The 20,930-nt window shown below is 53.6% G+C and overlaps 2 protein-coding genes across 5 annotated transcripts; one reads left to right on the top strand and one right to left on the bottom strand.

The window, feature by feature from the left end:
- The first annotated feature begins 8 nt into the window (after positions 1–8).
- Positions 9–17,657, top strand: LOC148652915 (ATPase family AAA domain-containing protein 5-like). Of its 3 annotated transcripts, XM_088600147.1 has the most exons (25): positions 9–423; positions 692–866; positions 1,956–2,026; positions 2,252–4,047; positions 4,505–4,589; positions 4,798–4,959; positions 5,278–5,413; positions 5,767–5,845; positions 6,046–6,227; positions 6,324–6,469; positions 6,754–6,913; positions 7,179–7,502; positions 7,864–7,960; positions 8,337–8,419; positions 8,836–8,972; positions 9,556–9,715; positions 10,045–10,212; positions 10,349–10,491; positions 10,930–11,023; positions 11,134–11,198; positions 11,327–11,507; positions 11,803–11,990; positions 12,781–13,607; positions 13,914–14,072; positions 15,368–17,657. In XM_088600147.1, exons 3-25 carry the CDS (start codon positions 1,976–1,978, stop codon positions 15,444–15,446), a joined length of 5,502 nt encoding a protein of 1,833 aa, XP_088456273.1. In that variant the 5' UTR covers positions 9–423; positions 692–866; positions 1,956–1,975; the 3' UTR covers positions 15,447–17,657. The 3 variants fall into 3 exon arrangements, with proteins under 3 accessions (XP_088456273.1, XP_088456275.1, XP_088456274.1); XM_088600149.1 differs by lacking the exon at positions 692–866; XM_088600148.1 differs by lacking the exon at positions 9–423 and having other exon boundaries at positions 439–866; positions 10,045–10,216; positions 10,353–10,491.
- Positions 16,533–20,780, bottom strand: tefm (transcription elongation factor, mitochondrial). 2 transcript variants are annotated; one of them, XM_088600184.1, is made up of 4 exons: positions 20,593–20,780; positions 18,570–19,033; positions 18,104–18,253; positions 16,533–17,535 (listed from the first exon to the last, which is right to left on the bottom strand). In XM_088600184.1, exons 1-4 carry the CDS (start codon positions 20,633–20,635, stop codon positions 17,089–17,091), a joined length of 1,104 nt encoding a protein of 367 aa, XP_088456310.1. In that variant the 5' UTR covers positions 20,636–20,780; the 3' UTR covers positions 16,533–17,088. The 2 variants fall into 2 exon arrangements, with proteins under 2 accessions (XP_088456310.1, XP_088456311.1); XM_088600185.1 differs by having other exon boundaries at positions 16,533–17,517.
- Between the last annotated feature and the right edge of the window lie 150 nt (positions 20,781–20,930).

Here is a 20,930-nt window from a genome sequence, read left to right as displayed (position 1 = left end):
TCGAGGACCGGATAGGTCACAACAGAGCTGTGGTGGATGTACCAAACTTTGGTTTATGTACCAAAAACATTTTCTTATGAGGACACAGACTCGAGTTCCTTCTGTTTTTAATGTTTTTTTTTTATACAAACATGACATAGATGAAAAACGTGGTGGTGCCACGGACCACTAATTTCCACTACCGCTCCGCTGAGTTCGCGGAAAATAGTAGATAATTTTCCTATGAAGTGATTTGTCTGGGGTTTTTTTTGACGAGATAGCGGGCCCTTCCCGGGGGGGTGTAGAGGAATGAGCCCCCCCAGCCAGAAAAGGGTCGCGCGCCCAGCAGGGGGCAGCAGACGCGCGCGCCAAAACCCGCCCGCGAGGAGCCCGTGACGACGGAGCGACGCGCCTCGCTGATTGGCGGCACCGGCGGGGTCGAAGGTCAGTGATGTTTGGCGCCATTTCCCCGGCCGCAGAGAGGGAGATAGGCGAGCAGGGCGCTCTTTTCAAACACATATCGATTAAACTATCGTTTTTATGCAGGACGTTGCAGCCTAGCCCGTTGCTTTCGAGAGGGGCCTTTTCTGGTGCTTTTTCCCCGCATGTGCCACAGGCCGACGTTGATGTTGGTGGTGCTGTTTTGTGCTTTACAGTTTGGCCTAACAGGTCACCCATTGCCGCACTGAAACACCATTCATTCCGTTTACAGCGCTGTATTAACCCTGTTCCGGCGATGGCTCCTCTGGGTGTGATTAACGGCCTGCCGGGTCTCTAGGGCGGGCAGGTAGCGTTGTGTGCAGCACTATGTTGGAGCCGGACACGAACAGAAGCGTTTGAAACCGCTGGGGATGTCTGGCTGAGCGGTTCTTAACCTGGGTTAATAGGTGAGCTTTTTTCTTTGTTAGTTATATCTGCATGGGCATATTTATATATATATATTTACTCTATATAGGCTATATTCTGAAGCTCTAACGTACAAGAATCCAGAACGCTAGAAATCGCAGGGGTCCGGTGAATAGGATCGGGTCCGTTTCTTACTGAGCCTGGCGCAGAGAATATTCTGTTCAGACTGTGGTGCAGACTAAAGCAGTTCTTTTCTGAATAACGGTTTAGCAGCGAGGGTGTTTTTGTCTCTCCAAACATACTGGCAGCCGGCTCGGGTTTGCTCTGTCTATCCGTGTGGAAGATGCGTTTTTGCTCTTTTTTCCAAGCGGAGGTCTAAGACGCCTTCCCAGCTTGTGTTGTGGTCTCTGCGTGGCCTTGAATTGCTGTCAGTTCCTGGTTTCACTGTGCTTTCAGCTGTCTCTGCTCCGGCGCGTCCAGCCCCGTCACCCCGTCACCTTTTAGATAAAAAGCTCAGGAGTTTAAGGATCTAGAGACGGACTGAATGACCGAGCATGAATCTGTAGAGTTCAAACGAATTGTTTTGTCCAGTGGTTTATTAAGCGACACTTGGCATTTAAAAAAAAAGGTTCCGACTATCTGGAAAGGCACACGATAGTTCTGCCCTGTAAATTCGTTGCTGTTGGACATTAGCGGAAAAACAAGTTATTTCATACTTTATAATATGGATGGTTGTCTATTATTTATATAAAGCTTATTTCAACTTTAAAGAGATGGTTTGACATTTGCCTAGCAACACGGGGCATAACTGAGTCAACCCCACACCCGTCTGCTGAGCAGGGTTTCCCACATCGGCATAACTGTCAACATCCATCCGTCCATCCGTCCATCTGTCCATCCCGGCAAGGCAGTCTACACCCTGGCCGGGACGCCAGCCTGTTGCTGGGCAGAGGCACAGCCATGCACACACTCGCCCCAGGGCAGATTGTCCCAGGAGTCAGACCCGCTCAAATGTGGGGAGAACATGCAAACTCCACACAGACAGCACTGCAGGTCTGGACCCAGCGCGGCACGTCGTGTTTATTTTAAAAACCGCGGTCCCTGTTGAATTCTTTGTTGGCTGCTCCCAGGTGTTCGGGCTGGAGAAGACATGGCTGGGGTTGTCGCTATGGCATCTGTTATCGAAGACTTTGAGAAGCAGGTAGGCGCCAGTTTACTCTCCTCTTTTGCGTTTTTCTCTGTTCCTCCTCTCCCTTTCCAGTTTCTCTCCTTTGCCCTGGAAAAAGGCTTGTGGGCAAGTCTCAGGACTGCTCGCGCTCCCTGTTGCATGTGACGCTTCCGTGTGGTGGAGATGAGAGCTGCACTGATTTTCTTGTAATAAAATAAAATTAAAGTAAAAAAAAATTGACTTTTTTTTTTGCACCAGCCATGCAAGAGACAAAGAAAGGATGGCGAGACCGCGGCGGCTAAAACGATCACCAGTTACTTCCTGCCCATGCCCAAGGCCGTGGAGAAGCCCTTCTCCCCCCCCAGGTCCAGCAACATCCTGGATTACTTCCGGAGGACCCCTCCGGCCGAGGGCGGGAGCGGGGCGCCAGAGCCGGCCAGGGAGAACGGGCACAAGCCCTCCGAAGCGCTCGGCGCCGGCGGCGGGCGGCAGCGTCTCCGGCGGGGCAGGAAGCCGGGCAGGAGCTTGAGCAGGCAGCTGCAGGACTCCCAGACAGACCGCTCCCCGGACGTGCCGGTGATCTCCGACCCCGGACCAGACGGCTCTGGGGGCACGCCGGCCGTTGGCGGCACAGCGGGGGGTCCCGGCGACGCGGCCCCGCTCCTCGCCGAGACCAGCGCGGAGGCCCAGGAGGGAGAGGCCGGGGGCTCGGAGGTGCCAGAGCCAGTGTCCGTAAGGAGTCCGACGGAGAAATCTAAACCCCCCAAGAGGAGGAGCTTGGCGAAGAAGCCGCGGGGCGCATCCGCTTGCGCAGGAGAGGACTCGGAGGGGAAAGGGAAGAGAGGCAAACCTGACGCCCGGAGCAGCAGGGGAACGAAAGCCGAGCAGCAGCAGCAGCAGCAGCCGCAGCCTTTGGCTGATTCCCAGGAGTCCGAGCCGTCTCTGTGCGACACCAGCCTGGAGGTGCACGTGGACGAGGCCTCCCGGCTGAACGACAGCACGGTCACCATCTCCTTCGAGGACTTCCTGGAGAGCCAGAAGCAGCAGCAGGAGGAGCAGGCGGAGGAGAAGCGAGGCGCTCCGGAGAGCCCCGAGCCTGTGGCCGTCGCCCCCGGGGGAGTGGATGTTCGAGCGGATGCCGACCCCGGCGCCCCCCAGCGGGCATCGCCCAGAACCCTCACTGTCCAAGCGGAGGTGCACCAGGACTCCGGGGGCCCTCGCTCCCCGGAGCTGGCCAGGAGAGTGGCCTCCATCTTTGTCAGGAAGGGGGAGGACGGCGGCGCGCAGGGCAGGACGAGCGAGCCGGCGGAGGCCGAGAGGTCGGAGCTGCTGCCTGCGATGCCCAAGCGGAGGTCCAACGTGGTGCTGGAGGAGCAGGACCTGGAGCTGGCGGTCATCGAGGCTGCCGCCAAGCCCAAGTGCTCCCAGGCGGAGAGGAAGCAGTTCATGAATGCCTTCAAGCAGCCCGCGGGAGAGAGCCTGCGGGGCAAGGCGAGGAAGGGCCCGGGCAAACAGAAAGATGGCTGTGACCAGACGCCGGGGCAGCCGGGAGAAGAGCCCGAGCCGGGGGAAGACCCCGCCGGGGAGGGGCCTTCCCCGAGCGCTGAGGCTCCAGGGGCCGCCGGCAGTGAGGACAAGGTGCCGGGGGCCACAGAGGAGGCCCCTGCGTGCGAGCCGGGGGCCAGCAGGCTGAAGAGAAGGGGTAGGAAAAAGCAAGCTGGGGCTGTCGGAGAAACAGCGGTCATCGCAGCGAGCCCAGCCGCTGTAGAAGGAGCCCCGCTGGGCCAGGGCGAGGCAGAGGCGGGTGGGGAGAGCTCCGTCACGCCGCTCTCAACGCCAGTCAGAGGGCAGGCTGCCCGGAGACTCACCAGGGGCAGTGCCCGCCAGTTATCATCGCCCAGCCCGCTGACCTCGCCGGCCCCCGGGGCAGGGGGGGCAGCTTCCTCGCAGGGCAGCCCAGCGCGGGTGTCCACCCCTCGAGCGCACAGCTTCAGGAGCGGGGTGTACAGATCGGAGATGCTCTCGCCCCCTGACGACAAGGAGAGCCCCATCAGGTAACGCGTTGCCACGGTTCCCTTCACGGCGTGTTCGTGGAAGCTGCAGTCAGCTAGCCATCTTACTAATGTTGAAGCACCGTTACTAGTGCTGAAGACGCCGAGTGGAATGTTTTGTAGGTTGTTGCAATAGGTGCGTGTGTTTGAGCTGATGTTTTAATAAGCTGTATATTTAATTTAAAGCACAGGTGCATAACTTCACTCCTCCAGTGCTGGAATCCAGCAGGATTTCTAAGCTCTTTAAGTGATCAGTTAGTGAAGGCCTTTGAAAAGTGTTGAATTAAGTGCAGCGAAGGTAAAGATGTGGGATGAATACCTACTGACACTGTGGGCCTCCAGGACTATTGTGCACTATTGTTTTAAACTCATGTGTAGTTTATCTTGCACTTTCAGAGTTCTCAGCCCTGGTGCCTCACATGCTCACTGTAAACGGTGTGGGAATGTTTTTAATCTTTAGGATGAGGTTTTCCCGTGTGTATCCTCGTTCTGGAAGGAAGGCTGGCGATGGAAGTGATTTTGAAATGACTCCACTGAGATCGAAGGTAACTTTTTTCACAGATATGTGGTGGAAAATAAGCCAGAATAAAGCTTACTGATATATCCGGGTGAGATGGCTTGGTGAAAGCTGGTGTTACTGCACACAGTACAGCTTGTTGTGTACACTTTATGAGAGAAGTACAATATTTCCATACCTGCGAAAGCTGGCAGCTCATGACAGAGCACCGTTCTGCCGTTTTTCCTTTCTCCCAGAAACCTGGCGCTTTGAAGAGCAGGAGGAAAGCCAAAAGACTGGTGGAGAAGGCCAGGGCTCTCCAGCAGAGCAAGAGCAAGGCAGCTCCTGAGGAGAGAGGCACGCCCCGGCGCTCCTCTCGAAACCTGGACCTGAAGAGGAAGACCTACTGCGAGGATGAGGTGGGTGAATCATCCTGTACTGGTTCTGATGGTGTCATTGGGCAGGGGGTTGTGGGTTCAAGTGCCTGTTGCGGACTGCATTAGTGAGGAAGGCAGTTTGCCTTGGCTGCTCCAGTCTGCCCAGCTGGTTACCAGCCCTGTCAGATCGGGGACATCTCCATCCTTCCTTCTCAGTCCTGGCACTGCTGGATTCTTACCTCCCCTGTAAAGCACTCTGTGGCGTGGAAGGGGTTGTGTAACGGTTCCATTTTGTTTTTTATAAACAGGATAATGCTGTCAAAAGCTGCCTGTTTTTACCTGCCCGCTCTGTGTCCACAGGACTCGGTGCTGTTGGTAGAAGATGTGAGGCGGGACAGCGGACCAGCTCCAGCCGCACAGACGCAGCAGCTGCGCAGCCTGAACGACGTGCTGGGGAAGAACACGGCCGCAAGCAAGGCAGCGAAGAGCCCTGCAGGTGTCCCATCTAAGGGTCTTCCCTCCCTGGGTTCCTTAATGCCTCATGTCTCCTTCATCAACACCTTTTCTACTCTTGATCTGAATACTGCCAGTTCTCATCCTCCTGTGTGCCGACAGTATTAACTTGTTCCCCCGAAACCTGACTCTTCAAGGTCTAGTCTCTGTATTGCAATTGCTGCCAACCTCTTAAATAGCTTGAAAGAACTCCTTGCCAGCATTTTATCTGGATGAATTTTATCTGTGCGCTAAGAACACAAGCTTACAGTTGCAGAGGAACCTATCAAATTTCACTGTTGGAGGGGGGAAAATGGCGATTGGTATCTGCAGTTATTTTATTTTTTTCTTATTTAGGGTCAAACGTGGCACCTCTGTTCCTGGGGAAAAAGGCACAGAAGCAATCTGGGATCATCTCCATTTTTGATGACAGCAGGTAAGGCTTGTGCCGGAAGCTTTTTTTTTTCCCAGAAGTGGTATACATAATTGCAAATCACGATTTAAAACAATCGTGCGTTAAACATAGCTAATTTAACCAGACCCCTCCCCCAGAATCCACGTGCTGTATTAGTTTATTACTTAAACTCCTTGTGCGGCTCTGTGGCTCCAGTGGTTTGTCGTCTGTCCTCCTCCCAGTCGCGACGAGTCCGAGAACTCGCAGGACGACGAGCAGTTCAGGGCCAGGAGGGAGTTTCTGAAGAGCGGCCTGCCGGAGTCCTTCAAGAGGCAGATCGCCAAGATGGCTGCCAGCCGGGAGGCCTACGCCACCTCCTGCGCCTCCTTCCTCCCCGTGGTTCACGTGCTGCAGGAAACCCCCGGTAGGGCAGCCGGCTGGCCGCTCGCTCGCGCACGAGTGCAGCTCTGCACTCTCCTCCCCTGTGCGTTGCTGTTTACTTCTCCCTCGCTGTTCCCAGATTGCCCTCTCTGGAGTCTGCCGTGGCCCACGTCTCGGCTCCTGAAGCATCTGAGAGGAGACCCCGGCCCCCCCCAGCCCACAGGGCCGCCCGGACCGCTCGTGGGCTTCAAGACCACGCCAGCCCCGAGAGCAAGGGCATCCAGGGTGAGCGCCGGCTGGGCTGGTACAGGTCGAGCAGACGCTGTGTCCTGCCCCTTCGCTGCTTTTTGCAGGGCTGGCTCTTGAAGTGAAAGCCCCGTCAGTTGTTGGTTGTTCAGCAGGAGGAGTCTCCTACAAAATAATTTCAATTTCTATGCGTGCTATTTGTGATTTGAATGTCACTAGCACCTCATGGCGTCGAAAGAAACTGAGTGTCAAGATCGCTGCTAAATCTCTTGAGCTGTTGGGGTGGGATTAAACTGGGTTTCCACGCTGGTGTGTTGTCGCAGGGGCCGGGCTGCAGCGAGGATTTCTCAGAGCAGGTTCGGAGGTGCCTGCTGGAAGAGATTAGGGCTTCGAACCCTCTTTTCCCTGTGAGAAGGTTCTTCAACTGGTTCCTGAAGAAACGCAGCGAGCACCTTCTTCTGCAGAGCAGCGACATGGCAGCAGGTCTGTGTGAACCCCTGACTTAAAAAGCTGTGCAGGAGGAGTCCATTGAGAGCAGGCAGAGATCACCTGGGCTGAGCCCCGTCCTGAGTTGAGATGTGCTCATCTGCATGTCATGTTAGTCTCGCCTCTCTGGCAAAACGCTGAGGATTGAGATGCGTGTGAGATTAAATCAGGCTCTTGTGTGCCGGTGGGGTTAGTTTTAGCTCTGGTTCTGAACTGTACCGGACTCTTCACGTCCTCAAGGTTTCTCTCCTTGCTCTTGCAGCTCCCGGTATGCCCTGCAGTGCCCCTGTCCCTCAGCTGCCCGCGGGGGGCAAACGGAAGCGGGGGGAGGGTGGGGCAGGTGGGGCAACCAAGCGGCAGCGGGCGGCGGCAACGGCGGGGGGGGAGGAGGACGTGATCGTGATCGCCGACGACTCGCCGGACACCGCGCTGGGGGGCGCCCGGACGGGCGGCGCGGAGCTGGCGGGGAGGGGCAGGCCAGGCCGCGCGCGGAGGCGCAGGCGGCCGGACCGGGATGGCGGCGAGGCGGTCGTGCTGGACGACAGTCCCACAGCAGGCGCTGCGGCAGGAGAGGGAGACTCAGCAGGTACTCTCACCTACTGGCACAGCAGCTGGAAGACCCCCTCTCTGTGCAGCACAGAGCTGCGCTTGATAGGCGAGCGTTTTGTAGGCCTATGCCTTTCAGTGTGACGAATTGTAACGTATCAAGAGTTAGAATTAAGTGAGACACTGTTTGACAGTCACTGGATTGACCTCAGACTTTCAGTCCTCTGACTGTCCTGTATGTTTCTCGCAGGATCAGAGTGTTTTGTATCAGTGGGTGACTATACCTCTGCAGGGGGTCAGTTGTGCCTGTAAAATAACAACATGCAGACCCTGTGCCGAATTATTTTAACGAGCCGTGTGCCGAGGCCAGGTGGCTGACGTGCTTGGTCTTGACTGTTTAGATGGTGTGAAAGAAGACGTGTTGTGGACTGAGAAGTACCAACCCCAGCACTCCAGCGAAGTCATTGGGAATTCGGTAGCAGTCAAGAAGCTGCACAGGTACTTGCCACATTTTTTATTTTTTCGCGTCCCGGCCTCAGGTTAAGAGCGCTGCCCTGGGAGCTGGGTGTTATACTGAGCGTTGTGCCGTAGTTGTCATCGCTGCACCAGTTTACATTATATCGGGGCAAGAGGCTGAGCTTCATCTGCATGGGAGTGCTTTTCTTTTAAATGAGGAAAGGGCCTTGTGCTGGAAAGGGCCAGGTCAGTGGCTTGAACTCCTCTGCTCTTACAGAAGCAGGCAGCGTCCCACCTGGTCCCCCTTCCTGTCCCTGCAGGTCAGATAAACTGTAGTCCGGTCGAGGCTGCATGCCTTTCCCCTGCCCCCCAGCGGTGGCGGTGCTGACCTGCGCTGTCTTGATTTCTGTCGGCACAGCTGGCTGAAGGAGTGGAAGCTGAGGGCCGACTGTGAGGAGAAGAAGAAGCTGAGGGAGAAGAGGCAGGAGGACGACAGCGCCGGTGAGGGCCGCTCGCTTTCTGCGACTCGATCGGATCTTGAGAGGGCCCCAGCGGAGGGAGGGAGAAGCCGAGTTTCCGAGTCGTGGTTTGGATTTGAAGCCTCCCGAGTGTCTTGGCCGGGGCTCTGAGGTCTGGGCGGCGCGGGTTCGAGCCTCTGTCCTGCCACCAGGGACGCGCGGTTGGCTGAGCAGCGCAGAGGGTGGGGTGGGATTATTCAGCCTGGGGTCTCCTGGGTCTCAGTGCCCCCTCTGGGCAGTAGGGGTAGAAAAGCACAAATGTCGCCTGCGGGCTAATTAACCCTGTTGAGCTGGTCCTTTGTCATCTCCAGCCGGGCTCCGTAGCGTTGAAGAAAGTGCTGTTGTGCTGGTCTGTCCGCTGACCTGCGGCTGTGTATGTGCTGGGTTTTGGGTCTGCAGACGCGTGGGACTGCGGCGACTTCAGGGGCGAGGACGGCGAGGAGGACCTGCTGTGCAACACGGTGCTGATCACGGGCCCCCCCGGCGTGGGCAAGACGGCCGCCGTGTACGCCTGCGCGCAGGAGCTGGGCTTCAAGGTCTGTGGCCGAGCCGCGGCTCTTTTCCAAGGGGGGGGGAGGGCTGTACCGGTCAGAACTTGGAGTCCTGCCTTTGTGGTGCTGTCATTTCCCTTCTGAAGGTTCTAGTTCACTCAGCAGACCCTGCTGTATCTGTATTTCGGTACCTGTTGCTCCTGGTTGCATGAATGCACACTGACTTTGCTGGAGCGTTAAACTGCAGTGGACTAGCAGGCCCACAAGGGGGAGCATCTTTTACAGGTAGTTCTCCATTGGCATGCTTTTGGTTTTGTGCTGGTCCATATTATATACCACTTCTTAATGGCTTCTGCCGTGTAAATCGAGAACCACCTGCATGTACTCTGTTCTCTTGATGCCTGTGGGAGGGAAGTAAGCTCAAGCCCTCGGTGACGAGCTCTTTAACCTTTCAGTGCACAGCTTTGTTGCAGCACTTGGAGGTGGTGCTCATGACGGGAAGCCACTTGGTTGAAATTAAAAAATCAGACCTGAGCTCAGTCCCTGGATGGTCACACCAGCTGTGTCTTTGTTAAAAGCCCTTACGTGCATGTCCGCTGTCTTGACCGCGCCCTCACCGTTGCCCCAGGTGTTTGAGGTGAATGCGTCGTCGCAACGCAGCGGCAGGCAGATCCTGTCCCAGCTGAAGGAAGCCACGCAGTCCCACCAGGTGGACATCCAGGGTGTGAACGTGCACAAGCCGGCCTACTTCAACAGCACCAGCACCTCTAGGCCCGGTGGCTCTCCAAGTACGTCGGGATCTTTTGAAGCCTTTCTCTCTTTTCTTCTTCCTGAGAGGGCAGGCAGTGTCTGCCTGTGGAGTGGGAGCTCTGTAGATCTGCTGGACACACTGGACAGCAGATCGTGAGACAGGACAGAGGAGGTTTGTTGCCAGTAGGTGGTCCTCTCTGCCCCTATCTCATGGCGTCCTGAAGCAGTGATCCTGTCTGTTGCTTTGAGCCCAAGTATCAGCCTAATGAATACTACCAGAGGCCTGCATTTGCAGTGTTGATCAACAGAAACTACTCATGCATGGAACATGCACAGTTCCACTCATGGATATTTTCATTTTGTAAAGGAAAGGGAAATTCTCCGAGGAGGGTCGTGTCATCTCCCAGAAAGTCCCCTCGAAGGGCGAGCCCCAAGAAGGGGGGTCTGGCTCCCACAAGTCTCGCCAGCTTCTTCAAGACAGGCGCCAGACTCAAGAGCAAAGACACAGGCAGCCAGGAGAAGCGTGGAGAGAGAGGCGAGTGACGCTGGCACTGTTTCTGGGACACTTAACGATCAAATTAATCCTTGTCAACGTCTAATGTTTTTCCTAATGGTGAAATAATCACTCTTATTGCTTCTGCTTCCCTGTTCGCTCCTGTTGGCTCTGTCAGACAGTGGTTCTCCGAATCCTTTGGCTGATCAGAGAAGCAGCTCTCAAGGCAGAGAGGCTCTGAGCAAACCTGCAGGCAGCAGAGACGGTTCAGCAGAGGAGCCGGGTAAAAAGGCAGCCACGTCCCTCATCCTTTTCGAGGAGGTAAAACGCCACTTTCTTCATCCCGAGAGCAGGGAGCTGTATTTCAGCTCCAACACCTGCTGAGTTTTAACATTTTAAGAAAGTTTCAGACTGTAGCTGAGGCTGTGGATAACATTTTTACTCTTTTCTACATATCTAAACATTCAAATGTTTTTTGACATTCTTCTGCTGCTTTTAAGATGCTCCTTGCTTTCATACAGGAGACATGGAAGCAGTTCAGGCTGTACTATCTGAGAAAATTTCTTTTTGCCTTGTGTTTATTTTGTGTTCAGTTTGCTTGTAGACAGCCACTGTCTACTGTGGACAGCCACGAATAAGTATTTCTTTCATTCTTTAGTCTGTCTGTTCTCTGCTGTTAATCTATACCTCAGTTATAACTCAAGAATAATCAAATTAATTCCTCAATACTGAACCTGTCTCCTTTCCATTGCCCTGAAGGTTGATGTCATATTTGAGGATGACAGTGGATTCCTGGCAGCAATCAAGACCTTCATGGCCACAACCAAGAGGCCTGTAATCCTGACCACCAGCGGTGAGCACAACCTCCTCTTTGCAGTGACGCCAATTTATTGGTTTTTTTTTTTTGGAAAGTAGATCAACTTTCCTAAACTTTTTGAAGTTCCATTTTTTTTTCTTCTTTAGATCCAACGTTTAGTTCGTTGTTTGATGGACATTTTGAAGAAATTCATTTTAAAACCCCTTCAATGGTAAGTCCACCGCGCTGCAGGTTTAGCTGCAGGCGTCGATGCTGGGCTGGTGCTGCTGGGGCGGTGGGGTTTTGTATTCTGCTGTAACCATCGCCAAACCTGACTCGATTCCTCCGTCATTCTTCCAGGTGAATGTCGGCAGCTACCTGCAGCTCCTGTGCTTGGCCGAGAACGTCCGAACAGATGCCAGGGATTTTTCCTCCCTGCTCTCCTTGAACAAGTGCGACATCAGGCGGAGCCTCCTGCACCTGCAGTTCTGGGTGCGCAGCGGCGGCGGACGGAAGCTGCACAGGCCCCTCCCCCCTCCAGGTACACCTGCGCGCCGTTCTGTCCTTCGGGGTGACCACGACCGAAATATCATCCCGCTGCAAACTCGGCCCTTTCTGTCAGTACTGCCCATTCTCCAGGTCTGCTCCACTCACCTTCGCCTCGACCTTTGAATTATTTTCTTTTTCTTAGGCTTTGAATGTTTGTCACGGGTAAAACGCCTTGCGAGGTGGAGCCCGGCGTGTTGCCTGAGGGGGTCCTCGAATTACAGCTGCGGTGTTTTCTGTGCGGTCCCGACTCCGTGTGCTGATTGGAAATCTGCCTGTCTTGCTCACAGCTGCCGAGGCTCCGGTGGGGGCGCCGCGGGGGGGCGGAGCCGCGGGGGGGGTAGATGCAAAGGGCGCCGCCCCCCCTCCTGCGCGGGAGACGCCGCCGGGCCTGCCGCGCTGCGACACTGGCTGCACGGAGGCCATGCTGGGCTTGCACAACATCGCGCCTGCGCTTGACCCCCCGTCGGTGTTCAAGGTACAGTGTCCCTGGAGCCCTCCTGGGCTGCAGCAGCTTGAACTGAAAGGCAGGAAGCAGACGTGGTTTCTGACCCTTCTGTGGTAGAAGGGCTCCTCTTTCCTCTCTCCCAGCCCTGCGTTCAGTGGGCTACAGCCCTGGTTCCTGAAGTGGGGGGCTGATGCGTGGTCTCTCTGTGGAGGAGGCCCTTCTGGCTTGATGGGGATTCCTGCTGAAACGGGAAGAGTGCTTCAAGAAAGTGGTTTTTGGCCGTCAGGTACCAGAATCTAAAACTGGCAGCTTGAGCAAAGTGGGTCCGCAGGGCCTGTTACGCCAGAAGCTGTCACCCTGCAGCTCAAAGCTGGCAGCCCCACTGAAGCCCAGCAGGTGCGAGCCTGGTCAGTACCTGGATGGGAGACCTCTGCTGGAAGAGGTGTTAGTGGGACTTGTAGGGGGCGCTCACCCTGCGGTCTATGTGGGTCCTAATGCCTCAGTATTAAAATTCCCAGGGCGTTTCTCTAAAGGAGTAGGGGTGTTACCCCGGCGTCCTGGCCAAGTTTCCCCCTGACCTTTACCAATCATGGCGTCCTTATAATCCCCCTCTCTGAACTGGCTCCATCACTCTGCTCTCCTCCCCACTGAGAGCTGGTGTGCGGGGAGAGTACTGGGGCATCATCCAGGTGGGGCTGCGCACTGGTGCTGGTGGAGGGGATCCCCATGACCTGTAAAGAGCTTTTGAGTGGAGGGTCCAGAGAAGCGCTGTGGACGTATAAGGAATTATTCACGTGATGTGATGTTTTGTGTCCCCCAGGGCCAGGTTTCCACAGTCCCGGGCAGCCAGAGGCGCTGGGTGCTGCTGGCCGAGTGCCAGAGGCAGGGAGTCGACCTGCTGTACTGCAATCTGGAGGAGCTCCTGCCCTTGCCAGTCGGGGTCCTCCCGGGGCCTGTGGACGCACAGGTGGGCCCCCTCCCGACGGCCAGGCCCGAGGTGGGCGGGGAGCTCAGAGAGGAGGACAGTCCTGTGAAAGCCTCCCACGTGATGAGGAGGAGGAGGTGGCTGGAGCTGAAGGGCAAAGACATGTTCGAGTCCGATTCGGAGTCGGAGGAAGGCTTCCTCTCGCTGAGGAAGACAGCTGCCCGTGCCTCGCGAGCTGAACCCGCGCAGGAGGGGGGCCCTGGTGACCCCGAGGTGCTCTCCATCAAGACTGGAAACGAACCGAAATCCGCAGCAGAGCAGAGGCGCAGCGAGCTGGTGTCCCGCTGCCTGGGCTCCCTGGCCGAGTTCCTGGACCACGCCTCTTTCCTGGACTCCTCCCTCTCCCCGGAGGCGCCGGGCGCGGAGGACATCTGCAGGCGGGGCGGCTTCGCCTGGTCTGCGAGCCGCATCAAGAACGGGCTCTCGGACGAGGAGCGGGTGGACGGGGACCCGTGGTGGAGGCGGGAGGACTGCGGGGAGAGGCGGGCCGCCCTGGCGGACCTGAGCCTCCGGAAGTGCCAGGCTGTGCTCTCGGAGTCGTGGGAGGCGTCCCAGGTTCTGTGTCAGGAGCTGGGCCGGGATGCGATCGAGGAGCTGACCCTCCCTGTCGGGCCACACAGGCAGGGCTTTAGCTTCAGCCCGGCCGCGCCCCTCGATCCCAGGTGCTTGTGTTTTTTTATTTGCGTTTGTTTTTTAAGAGCAGTTGTGTGTGTGTGTGTGTGTGTGTGTGAGAGAGAGATCCTGCAGAGCTGTCCCCCAGGACCCGCGGGTTAAAGTCTTTTCTTGCCTGCTGTACGTGCTTGGTCTGGAAGCATCGGAGATGTGGAGTCAGTTAGGCCAGCCACTCCCCACCTCATTTTATGATGCTTTTGAGAGGGTTTTTCCTCAGACGGAACCCCTTGGAACTTGAGTTAAGAGGGATTCCCAGTTCCTGCTCCGTCGCCAACGTGTAACCTGTGTTGCTCCAGTGTCCTGGCGCAGAGGGAAGCAGCGCTGAGGGACGTTTTCTCCAGCCAAGCCTTCGCCAGCCTGGGCAGCAGGCAGGCCGCGGCGGCCGAGTACCTGCCCACCCTGCGCGCCATCTGCCGGTCCGAGAAGCTCAAGGAGCAAGGAAGGGTGAAGAGGAGGTGAGCTTCGCGAGCAGGGCTCTCCGGGCTGCTCTGCTGTCCTGATCGGGCTCTCCTGTTGGGTTTAAAGCTGGCAGCAGCGCTTGGGGCTGAAATGTCAAGATCTGTTTTTTAAGCGATTTTTTTTTTTTTTTTTTTTTTAACTCTCTGCTACCATTACAAATCATAGTAATCATCCTCATCGTAACGATCCCATTCCCATTGTGTTCAAATAAAAGGCCCGCTGCTTTAATTTGCTTCGACCTTTGCTATAAACGGGTTCTGTAGATATTTAGGTCAAGTCAAACTCGTTCAGGACTTTTTGTAGAATTTAACAGTGGGAGAAAATCGTATTATACCGGGACAGGGTTGTTTTCAGATATAAAATCTTGCTTAAGACTTCTGTATCCTAACCATGATTTATCTTTTTTATAATATTCCTGAATAATTTTGCTTAATGGTTTTCTGTTGGAGCAGGTTTACAGAAGCTGGTCAATATTTTCATCTACACATCGATCAGATTGAACATAAACACTGAAATGAAATTCCACAGAAGAGTTAAACACGAGCATCTCATCTCCTGAAGCCTCTCTTAACTTTCACCTTTGATTTCCTGCAGATCTTTTCTGCTTGTCACATTATTTTTTTCCCATCCATGGTGTCACTTCTGGCACTTTCGGTTTCATTAAGATTTTGAAAACATTTCAATCATTGTTTTTAAATTTTAAAAATGTTGCCCTCAGAGTGCATGTGCTCCAAACATACCCGGATTAGACTGATTTTTAAAAGCCTCATTTTCTCTTTGGCAATGTGCTCTTCAGAGCTGCCAGTAGCTGTAACGCTCCATACTGGGCCTGGCAAGATCACACAGTGGAGAATGTTTTATACTGCATATTGACACATTGGGTCTGCTTTGATGGAGGCTGTGGCAGGTCAGTTGCTCTCCAGCTCTGCTCTTACAGTTGATAGCAGTGAAGTAATCCTTGCAGGCTTCATATAGTTTTGATTGTGGGCCCTTTTCTTGGCTGAGATTCCTTGAAAACTGCCTCCCAACAATGAAGATAACATTCATTGAATGGTACATTAAAAAATGATTAATTGCACTTCGAGGTGAGTTCCCAAAACTTAACATCTTGGCCACTGAGTGTCTGGTTTCATCAGTGGGTCAGATAGTAGCAGGTGACTCTAAACACTCATTCCAGAGGCAGTTTCCCACACCGACGCCTGTAGCCGATTTCACACTTTTGTGAATGAGACCAACAATGTTCTTTTTTTCCTTTTGCACTGACAAGCTTGCTCTTGATTGTCTTTCCCAGGTTCCTGCACTACTTTGATGGCATTCACCTATGCCTTCCCAAACACACCATGGATTTCCTGGCTGCAGACTTTCCTTGATCTTAGAGGGTCTGCATGGGACTGTCTTGGTGCCATGAGGTGGTTAAATGCCCTGCTTGTACGATCTCTGTACATTAGTGGAAATATTGCAGAGATTGTGACTTCTATGTGAATGTCAGTGTACATTTTAACAGTAGCCTTTAGTGTGTGAAGTTTCAATTTTATGTATTTTATTTTTGCATTTCGTTTGATAGAAATAAATTTGCATTTGCTGTTTGACGGCAAAATCATTTGTACAAGATCATATGTAACCTTTGTGTACTGGTGCTATGTGTATATTTTAAATTAATAAGTGGAGGAAATGATGCAGCATATGAACCATGTTTTTGTACATGAAAAATACAAGGTGTTTGTTATAATAATGGGGTCTTGAAGTATCTGTAAGCCTTTTCTGCAGGCGACTCTGCTGTATAAGAGGTGCCTGTGATAGGTAAGGTGTAAAAATGACTATTCAGCCCAGACTTTGTTTGGTCTCTAAAGATTCATTAGCACCGTTCTTAAGGTTTTCAACCCCCGTGTCCTGGGTCAGTTCCTCTGGGTCCGGCCTTAAGTAGCTGAAGTATTTCCTTCCCTGTGATCTGCTGTAGCACGGCAGGGGTGGAGAAAAGGGACAAAAAAAAAGAAAGTCATCGAGTCAAACATACAAGCAGCTCAGCTGCCGGCAGCAATTAGCACTGGTGTTAACGGGCCCCAGTGGAACAAACCCCAGCACGGAGAAGAAACGGTGCTAAAACTAGGTGCTTTAACACGGGAAGTACTGTGTAATGCAGCAGATGGTCAGTGATGCCAGTGCAATACAAGCCTCATGTATTTCGACAATACTGTCTGTTCAGTGCCAGCTGTGACCAGGCTCCTCAAGGCTGGTTCTTAAAGCTCGCTGATCTTTTTTTTTTTTAAAAGATCAGCAAAAGCACCAAAAAGTATTGGTAGCGGCTCCTCTCGGGCCTGTCGGGTGTATAGGAATACAGTTCTCAAGTCTAAAGTGTTTTCATACCCACTATGTTCATCTGCCATCTACTGTTTTAGCAGATCTCCAGACACTGGACCGTGTGTTAACAAAATACTTTTTGTAACCTTATTCACATCTGTTTTTGGAATATCTTTATTAAAAATAAAAAAGGATCACCCTTGCAGTCTGGGCAGGAGGGATGCCTTATAACAAAGCCTTCATCCGAAATCCAAAACTGTTCTCATGTAGAAGGTTTTCATATATTATCATCCCCAATACCAGAGAATGAAGAGAGGCGAGATCTGTTGTCAGTTCTTTCTTACTGAAACATCACTGCCGCAGGTCCAGAGCACAATCTGTCAATATCCAGAAATGATCATTCAGCTCTGGTTGCAACCCGTGGCTGGTGTGTTGTGACAGTGTGGCTCCTGTAAGTCCTGAGACCACAGGTACAGTTGCAGACCTGAGCATTGCCTCTGCCCCTGAAACCTGCTTAGCCACCCGTATTCCTTATTAAAACAGAGGTGTCTGTGCCAAGTAAGCCCCGTTAACACACTCGGTTCAGCTGGGAGCAGAGGGGTCTGGCAAGTGCAGTGATGCACGACGCGTGCAGGGTGCCTGTGGTTCACGCAGCACGCCGGCTGCGCTGCTGGGACCGGTCTCCTCCAGGCCGGCGGCGGTGCTACCGTGGCTCTAATGGTTGCGCAGCAGCTCGTAAAAGGCCAGCGCCTGCAGGAGGGCGTCGCACAGCTCCTCCCCCCGGTTCCTCCCGCCCAGCTGGAACAGTTTCCTGTAGCGCACGGCCAGGCCCGGGGGGAAGGTCACGCGGGGGTCCCTCCGGGCCACGGAGTCCACCAGGAGCTGCCGCACCAGCTGGCCGCCGCTGGTCCGGGCGTCGCCCACCAGCAGCCCGAAGTGCCGGCCCACAGCGGCGCGCGTCATGTTGAGCACGCGCGGCGGCCCGCCGGCCGGCCACCGCGCCCCCAGCAGCGCGAACAGCATGGCCTCCACGGTGCGCAGGTGCAGCGTCACGGGGAACAGCGCGGTGTTCTGGAGGGAGATGCCCGGCTTCTCCACTACGAAGAAGTCCGCCTCCGGGATCCTGCCGACCACCGCCGAGATCTGCAAGCGTCCACATGTCTTTTATTTGAAGAGAAAGGCCTGTATGTAGGGGCTGTCTTAATTTAAAACAGGCCAGAGCATACTTATGAAATAATACCTGTATGTGTGGTTGTTCAATAAACACTTCAGTTGATTCACAATGGATTCTGAAACTGGCATTTTTAAATCTGACTTCAGAAATGCTTAAGAACAATAGGAATGTTCATTACATGAGGAAAGCTTAAACAAACCTGTGCTTTAAGATGTGTTTGATCTCAAATTACTCTTAACAGGTTCTCCTGTCCTTTCTGGACCATTTCAGAGAATTTAACCTTTTCTTCCTCCTGCAGCTGGCGGTGTGTTCCAAAAAGCAGCCCTGTTAGCATCACTCAAATCTCAAACCTACATTTTGGTTCCCACCAGTTTCATCCCTGCAAATATCGGCGCTTCCCTTTAAAAACTCCTCATATTTTTGGCCTCGAACGTTTTAGATGATAAAAAAGGGAACCGACCTCACAAGAGGCTGTAATTGGAGAGAAAGGGTCACATTTCACGGTCTGTCGGAAAGACAGGTCAAGGAGGGACACAGGATCCAGGGCTCACTTACGTCTTCCAGGTAGGCTGAAGCCATGTAAGTACCATTCATGAAGCTGCTGCACTCCTCCTGCTGCCAGTCCTGCACCCTGAGGCTGCGGTCCATCTGCGCCCAGGCGATCTTGTTCGTGCCACACACGACCGACACGATGCGGTTCGCCTCCTGCAGGACGACACGCAGAGGAGAATGGGCGGCAAGGCTCTGCTGCTGACATCGTTACTGGCTGGTCACAGCTCAGAGCCAAGTGCACAAAATCCATGTGTGTGTGTGTGTCACATCTTTAACTCGGTGTTCATTCATGCTATGTTTCAACTTAGACAAAACCGCCTTCCACATGAACTAGTTCAAGAAATGCATAATGACAGATGAAGCTTTTTTTAAACAAAAATTGATCTTTCTCTCCAAATGAATTTGACTTTCTCTTGATTTTTTTGGGTTAAAGAGAGACGGTTACTGCAAGCGCAGCGGCGACAGTCACCTCCAGCACTCCCCGGTCCACATCGGGCTTGACGAACCTGGCGGGCTGGACTCGGACTTGGGCTCTCCGCCTCTCCCTCTGCTCCAGGGGGCTGAGAATGAAGTTGAAGACGACCAGGGCCGTCTTGTACTTCAGCCGCGGCACGTTCACCACGCTCTCCAGGTCTGGGAAGGGGCCGTTCCTCCTCCGGTACTCCACGATGTTGGCCGACTTGCGTCCCCTCAGCAGCTTGACGGTGGCCAGCTCGCTCTCCGGGGCCGTGTTGAGCAGCTGCAGGATCTCGGCGCGCTGCTGGGCCGTGTAAAGAGAGTCCAGCGTCTGGCCTTCGCCCCTGCAGTCCGGCAGGGGGGGCCAGGAGCCCGGCCCCTCCAGGTGTGCAGACGCCGCGTGGCTCCTCCAGCGACGCGACCGGGGCTGTGGCTCCGGGAGGGAGCCGGGGGGCCTGCGCAACAGAGCATGCCGGCCTGCAGGAGAGAGACAAGGACACGGCCATCACACACGCCGCCAAACCCGCTCACCCGGAGACCATCCGCACTGCAGGGGCGCGCTCTAGGAAACACGCGTTTATTAGTGCGATTGCGGCAGAACTAGTTTGGGCACGGTGACGTCATCGCCCTCCCTGCGCGTAGCAGGGACCTCAGCCGCCTGCGCTGGGGCAGGTCTCCTTTAGCTCACTCGGCTGGTTCCCTGTTGCGTGGCGCCGGAGACCCAGGTGTTGTGGGGCGGCGAGGGCACAAAATTAAACTCTGCGACATTTAATTCCGTTTCCCAGCTGGAGAAGTCTGTATTTCTCAAAGAAGTGGCCACATGACTTGAAGATGGGAGTATTCAATGAAATGTGACCCCGCCTTTTGGCGAAGTGCTTGGGAAATATTTGGGGATGAAAAGTGTTTTACAAACTCTCATCTAAAATGTTAACTTATTATAAAGGTGAACATTTAAATTATGAATATAAAAGTTTAAATGTTCCCTTCCTGCTAAGAGAAAGGAAACACTGTCTCAAGCATTTCTCAGTTCTGGGCCTGAAGTCAATCTCTGCCTTCTGGGTTTTGTCCCAGGCTGACCTGTTGATGACATTTATTGTACCTTTAATTCAAAATCAGTCTCGGGCCTTAAGGAAGGTTTCAAAAATGGCATTAATCCTGTCCCAGAAGTTAGGATTCAGACTTCCTTCCCCATCTAAGAATTGGCTTCATTACTCTGCTCTCCTCCCCACTGATATCTGATGTGTGGTGAGCGTTCTGGCGCACTATGGCTGCCGTCGCATCATCCAGGTGGGGCTGCACACTGGTGCTGGTGGAGGGGATCCCCATTACCTGTAAAGCGCTTAGAGTGGAGTGTCCAGAAAAGCGCTTTATAAGTGTAAGCAATTATTATTATTTCTCTCGACTTCTGAAAGACCAAAGCAACACGGGCGCAAGGTCTGCAGTAACAGGCCACAGCCAGCAGGCGACTCTGAGTCCGCGTTAGGTACCACAGGACTGCGTTTCAGAGCATGCTAATTAAATTACAGAACAAGTGTGTCAACTCTTACATAGCAGGCAATGTCTAAGTTCATTCAAAACAACACGCAAGTATCTCAAAACAGAACGAATATCATTTTTTTCAGGGCATTATTCAAATCAAAGGTGACATTACAAACTAAGTGCTTAAACAGCTCTTAAGTGCGTTTAAAAGCCGGGTCTCGGTAGATCTGAGCATAAGGACTCCTTGCGCGCTGCACGGAACCGGCTTCGTCAAATACTACATTTTACATCCGGCTCGACGCTGCAGACTAAGACTGAGCTTTTCCATCAGTGTGTTTAAAACTGTATCACTATTTAAACGTGTTCACTATGATGACACGCTTTTACTCTCGACATGCCAGAGAAGCAATACGGAGCTACACAACGCAGCGACGCAACAGTCCAGGCATTTGACATCTTGACAAAGAAGAGAGAAACAACTGGCGGCGGTTGCGGTATCTGGGTAAAATGTATCACTCCCGCGTCGGTTCTCCACCTTTTCGTCTGCGTTTAATTACCTTTATTCAACACAGCCAAGAGAAGGTGCTTTGGGAACCACATCCCGCCTCGCACATATTGCTCTCCACACACAGTCGCTAATGTCGCGTCCTCTGGGCAGGTCCGGGGACCGAGAGGAAACAGCGGCGCTCTTTTCCGTTCCGGGGTACTTTCGTTCCGCAGCTTTCTGCTCCCGGTGTTGATATGGCGTCAGGTGTTCAGCCGAGGGCCGGTGAGATCGCGGATGAATTAAACCGGTTTAAATGTGTTGCTGCTGATAAACACCAATTATTTCGAAGTGCTCTTCATACTGTAGTCCATTCGTGTAATTGCTGATTTTTGTATTATTTCACAAGAA

Source organism: Lepisosteus platostomus, chromosome 11 (assembly GCF_059453375.1).
Source record: "Lepisosteus platostomus isolate fLepPlt1 chromosome 11, fLepPlt1.hap1, whole genome shotgun sequence".
Taxonomy (NCBI): domain Eukaryota; kingdom Metazoa; phylum Chordata; class Actinopteri; order Semionotiformes; family Lepisosteidae; genus Lepisosteus; species Lepisosteus platostomus.
Note: the sequence above shows the minus strand (reverse complement) of the source record. Positions and strands in the feature narration are given on the sequence as shown.

Excerpts from the sequence above, each read along its gene's own strand:
- LOC148652915 (XM_088600149.1), top strand. The coding sequence starts at position 1,976 with ATGGCTGGGGTTGTCGCTATGGCATCTGTTATCGAAGACTTTGAGAAG. Across the intron at positions 9,716-10,044 it reads TAGGCCCGGTGGCTCTCCAA|GAAAGGGAAATTCTCCGAGG; the intron begins GTACGTCGGGAT and ends CATTTTGTAAAG. Across the intron at positions 11,024-11,133 it reads TGTAATCCTGACCACCAGCG|ATCCAACGTTTAGTTCGTTG; the intron begins GTGAGCACAACC and ends TTTCTTCTTTAG.
- tefm (XM_088600184.1), bottom strand. The coding sequence starts at position 20,635 with ATGTGGTTCCCAAAGCACCTTCTCTTGGCTGTGTTGAATAAAG. Across the intron at positions 19,034-20,592 it reads CTTGGCTGTGTTGAATAAAG|GCCGGCATGCTCTGTTGCGC; the intron begins GTAATTAAACGC and ends TCTCTCCTGCAG. Across the intron at positions 17,536-18,103 it reads CTTCAGCCTACCTGGAAGAC|ACATGTGGACGCTTGCAGAT; the intron begins GTAAGTGAGCCC and ends TTCAAATAAAAG.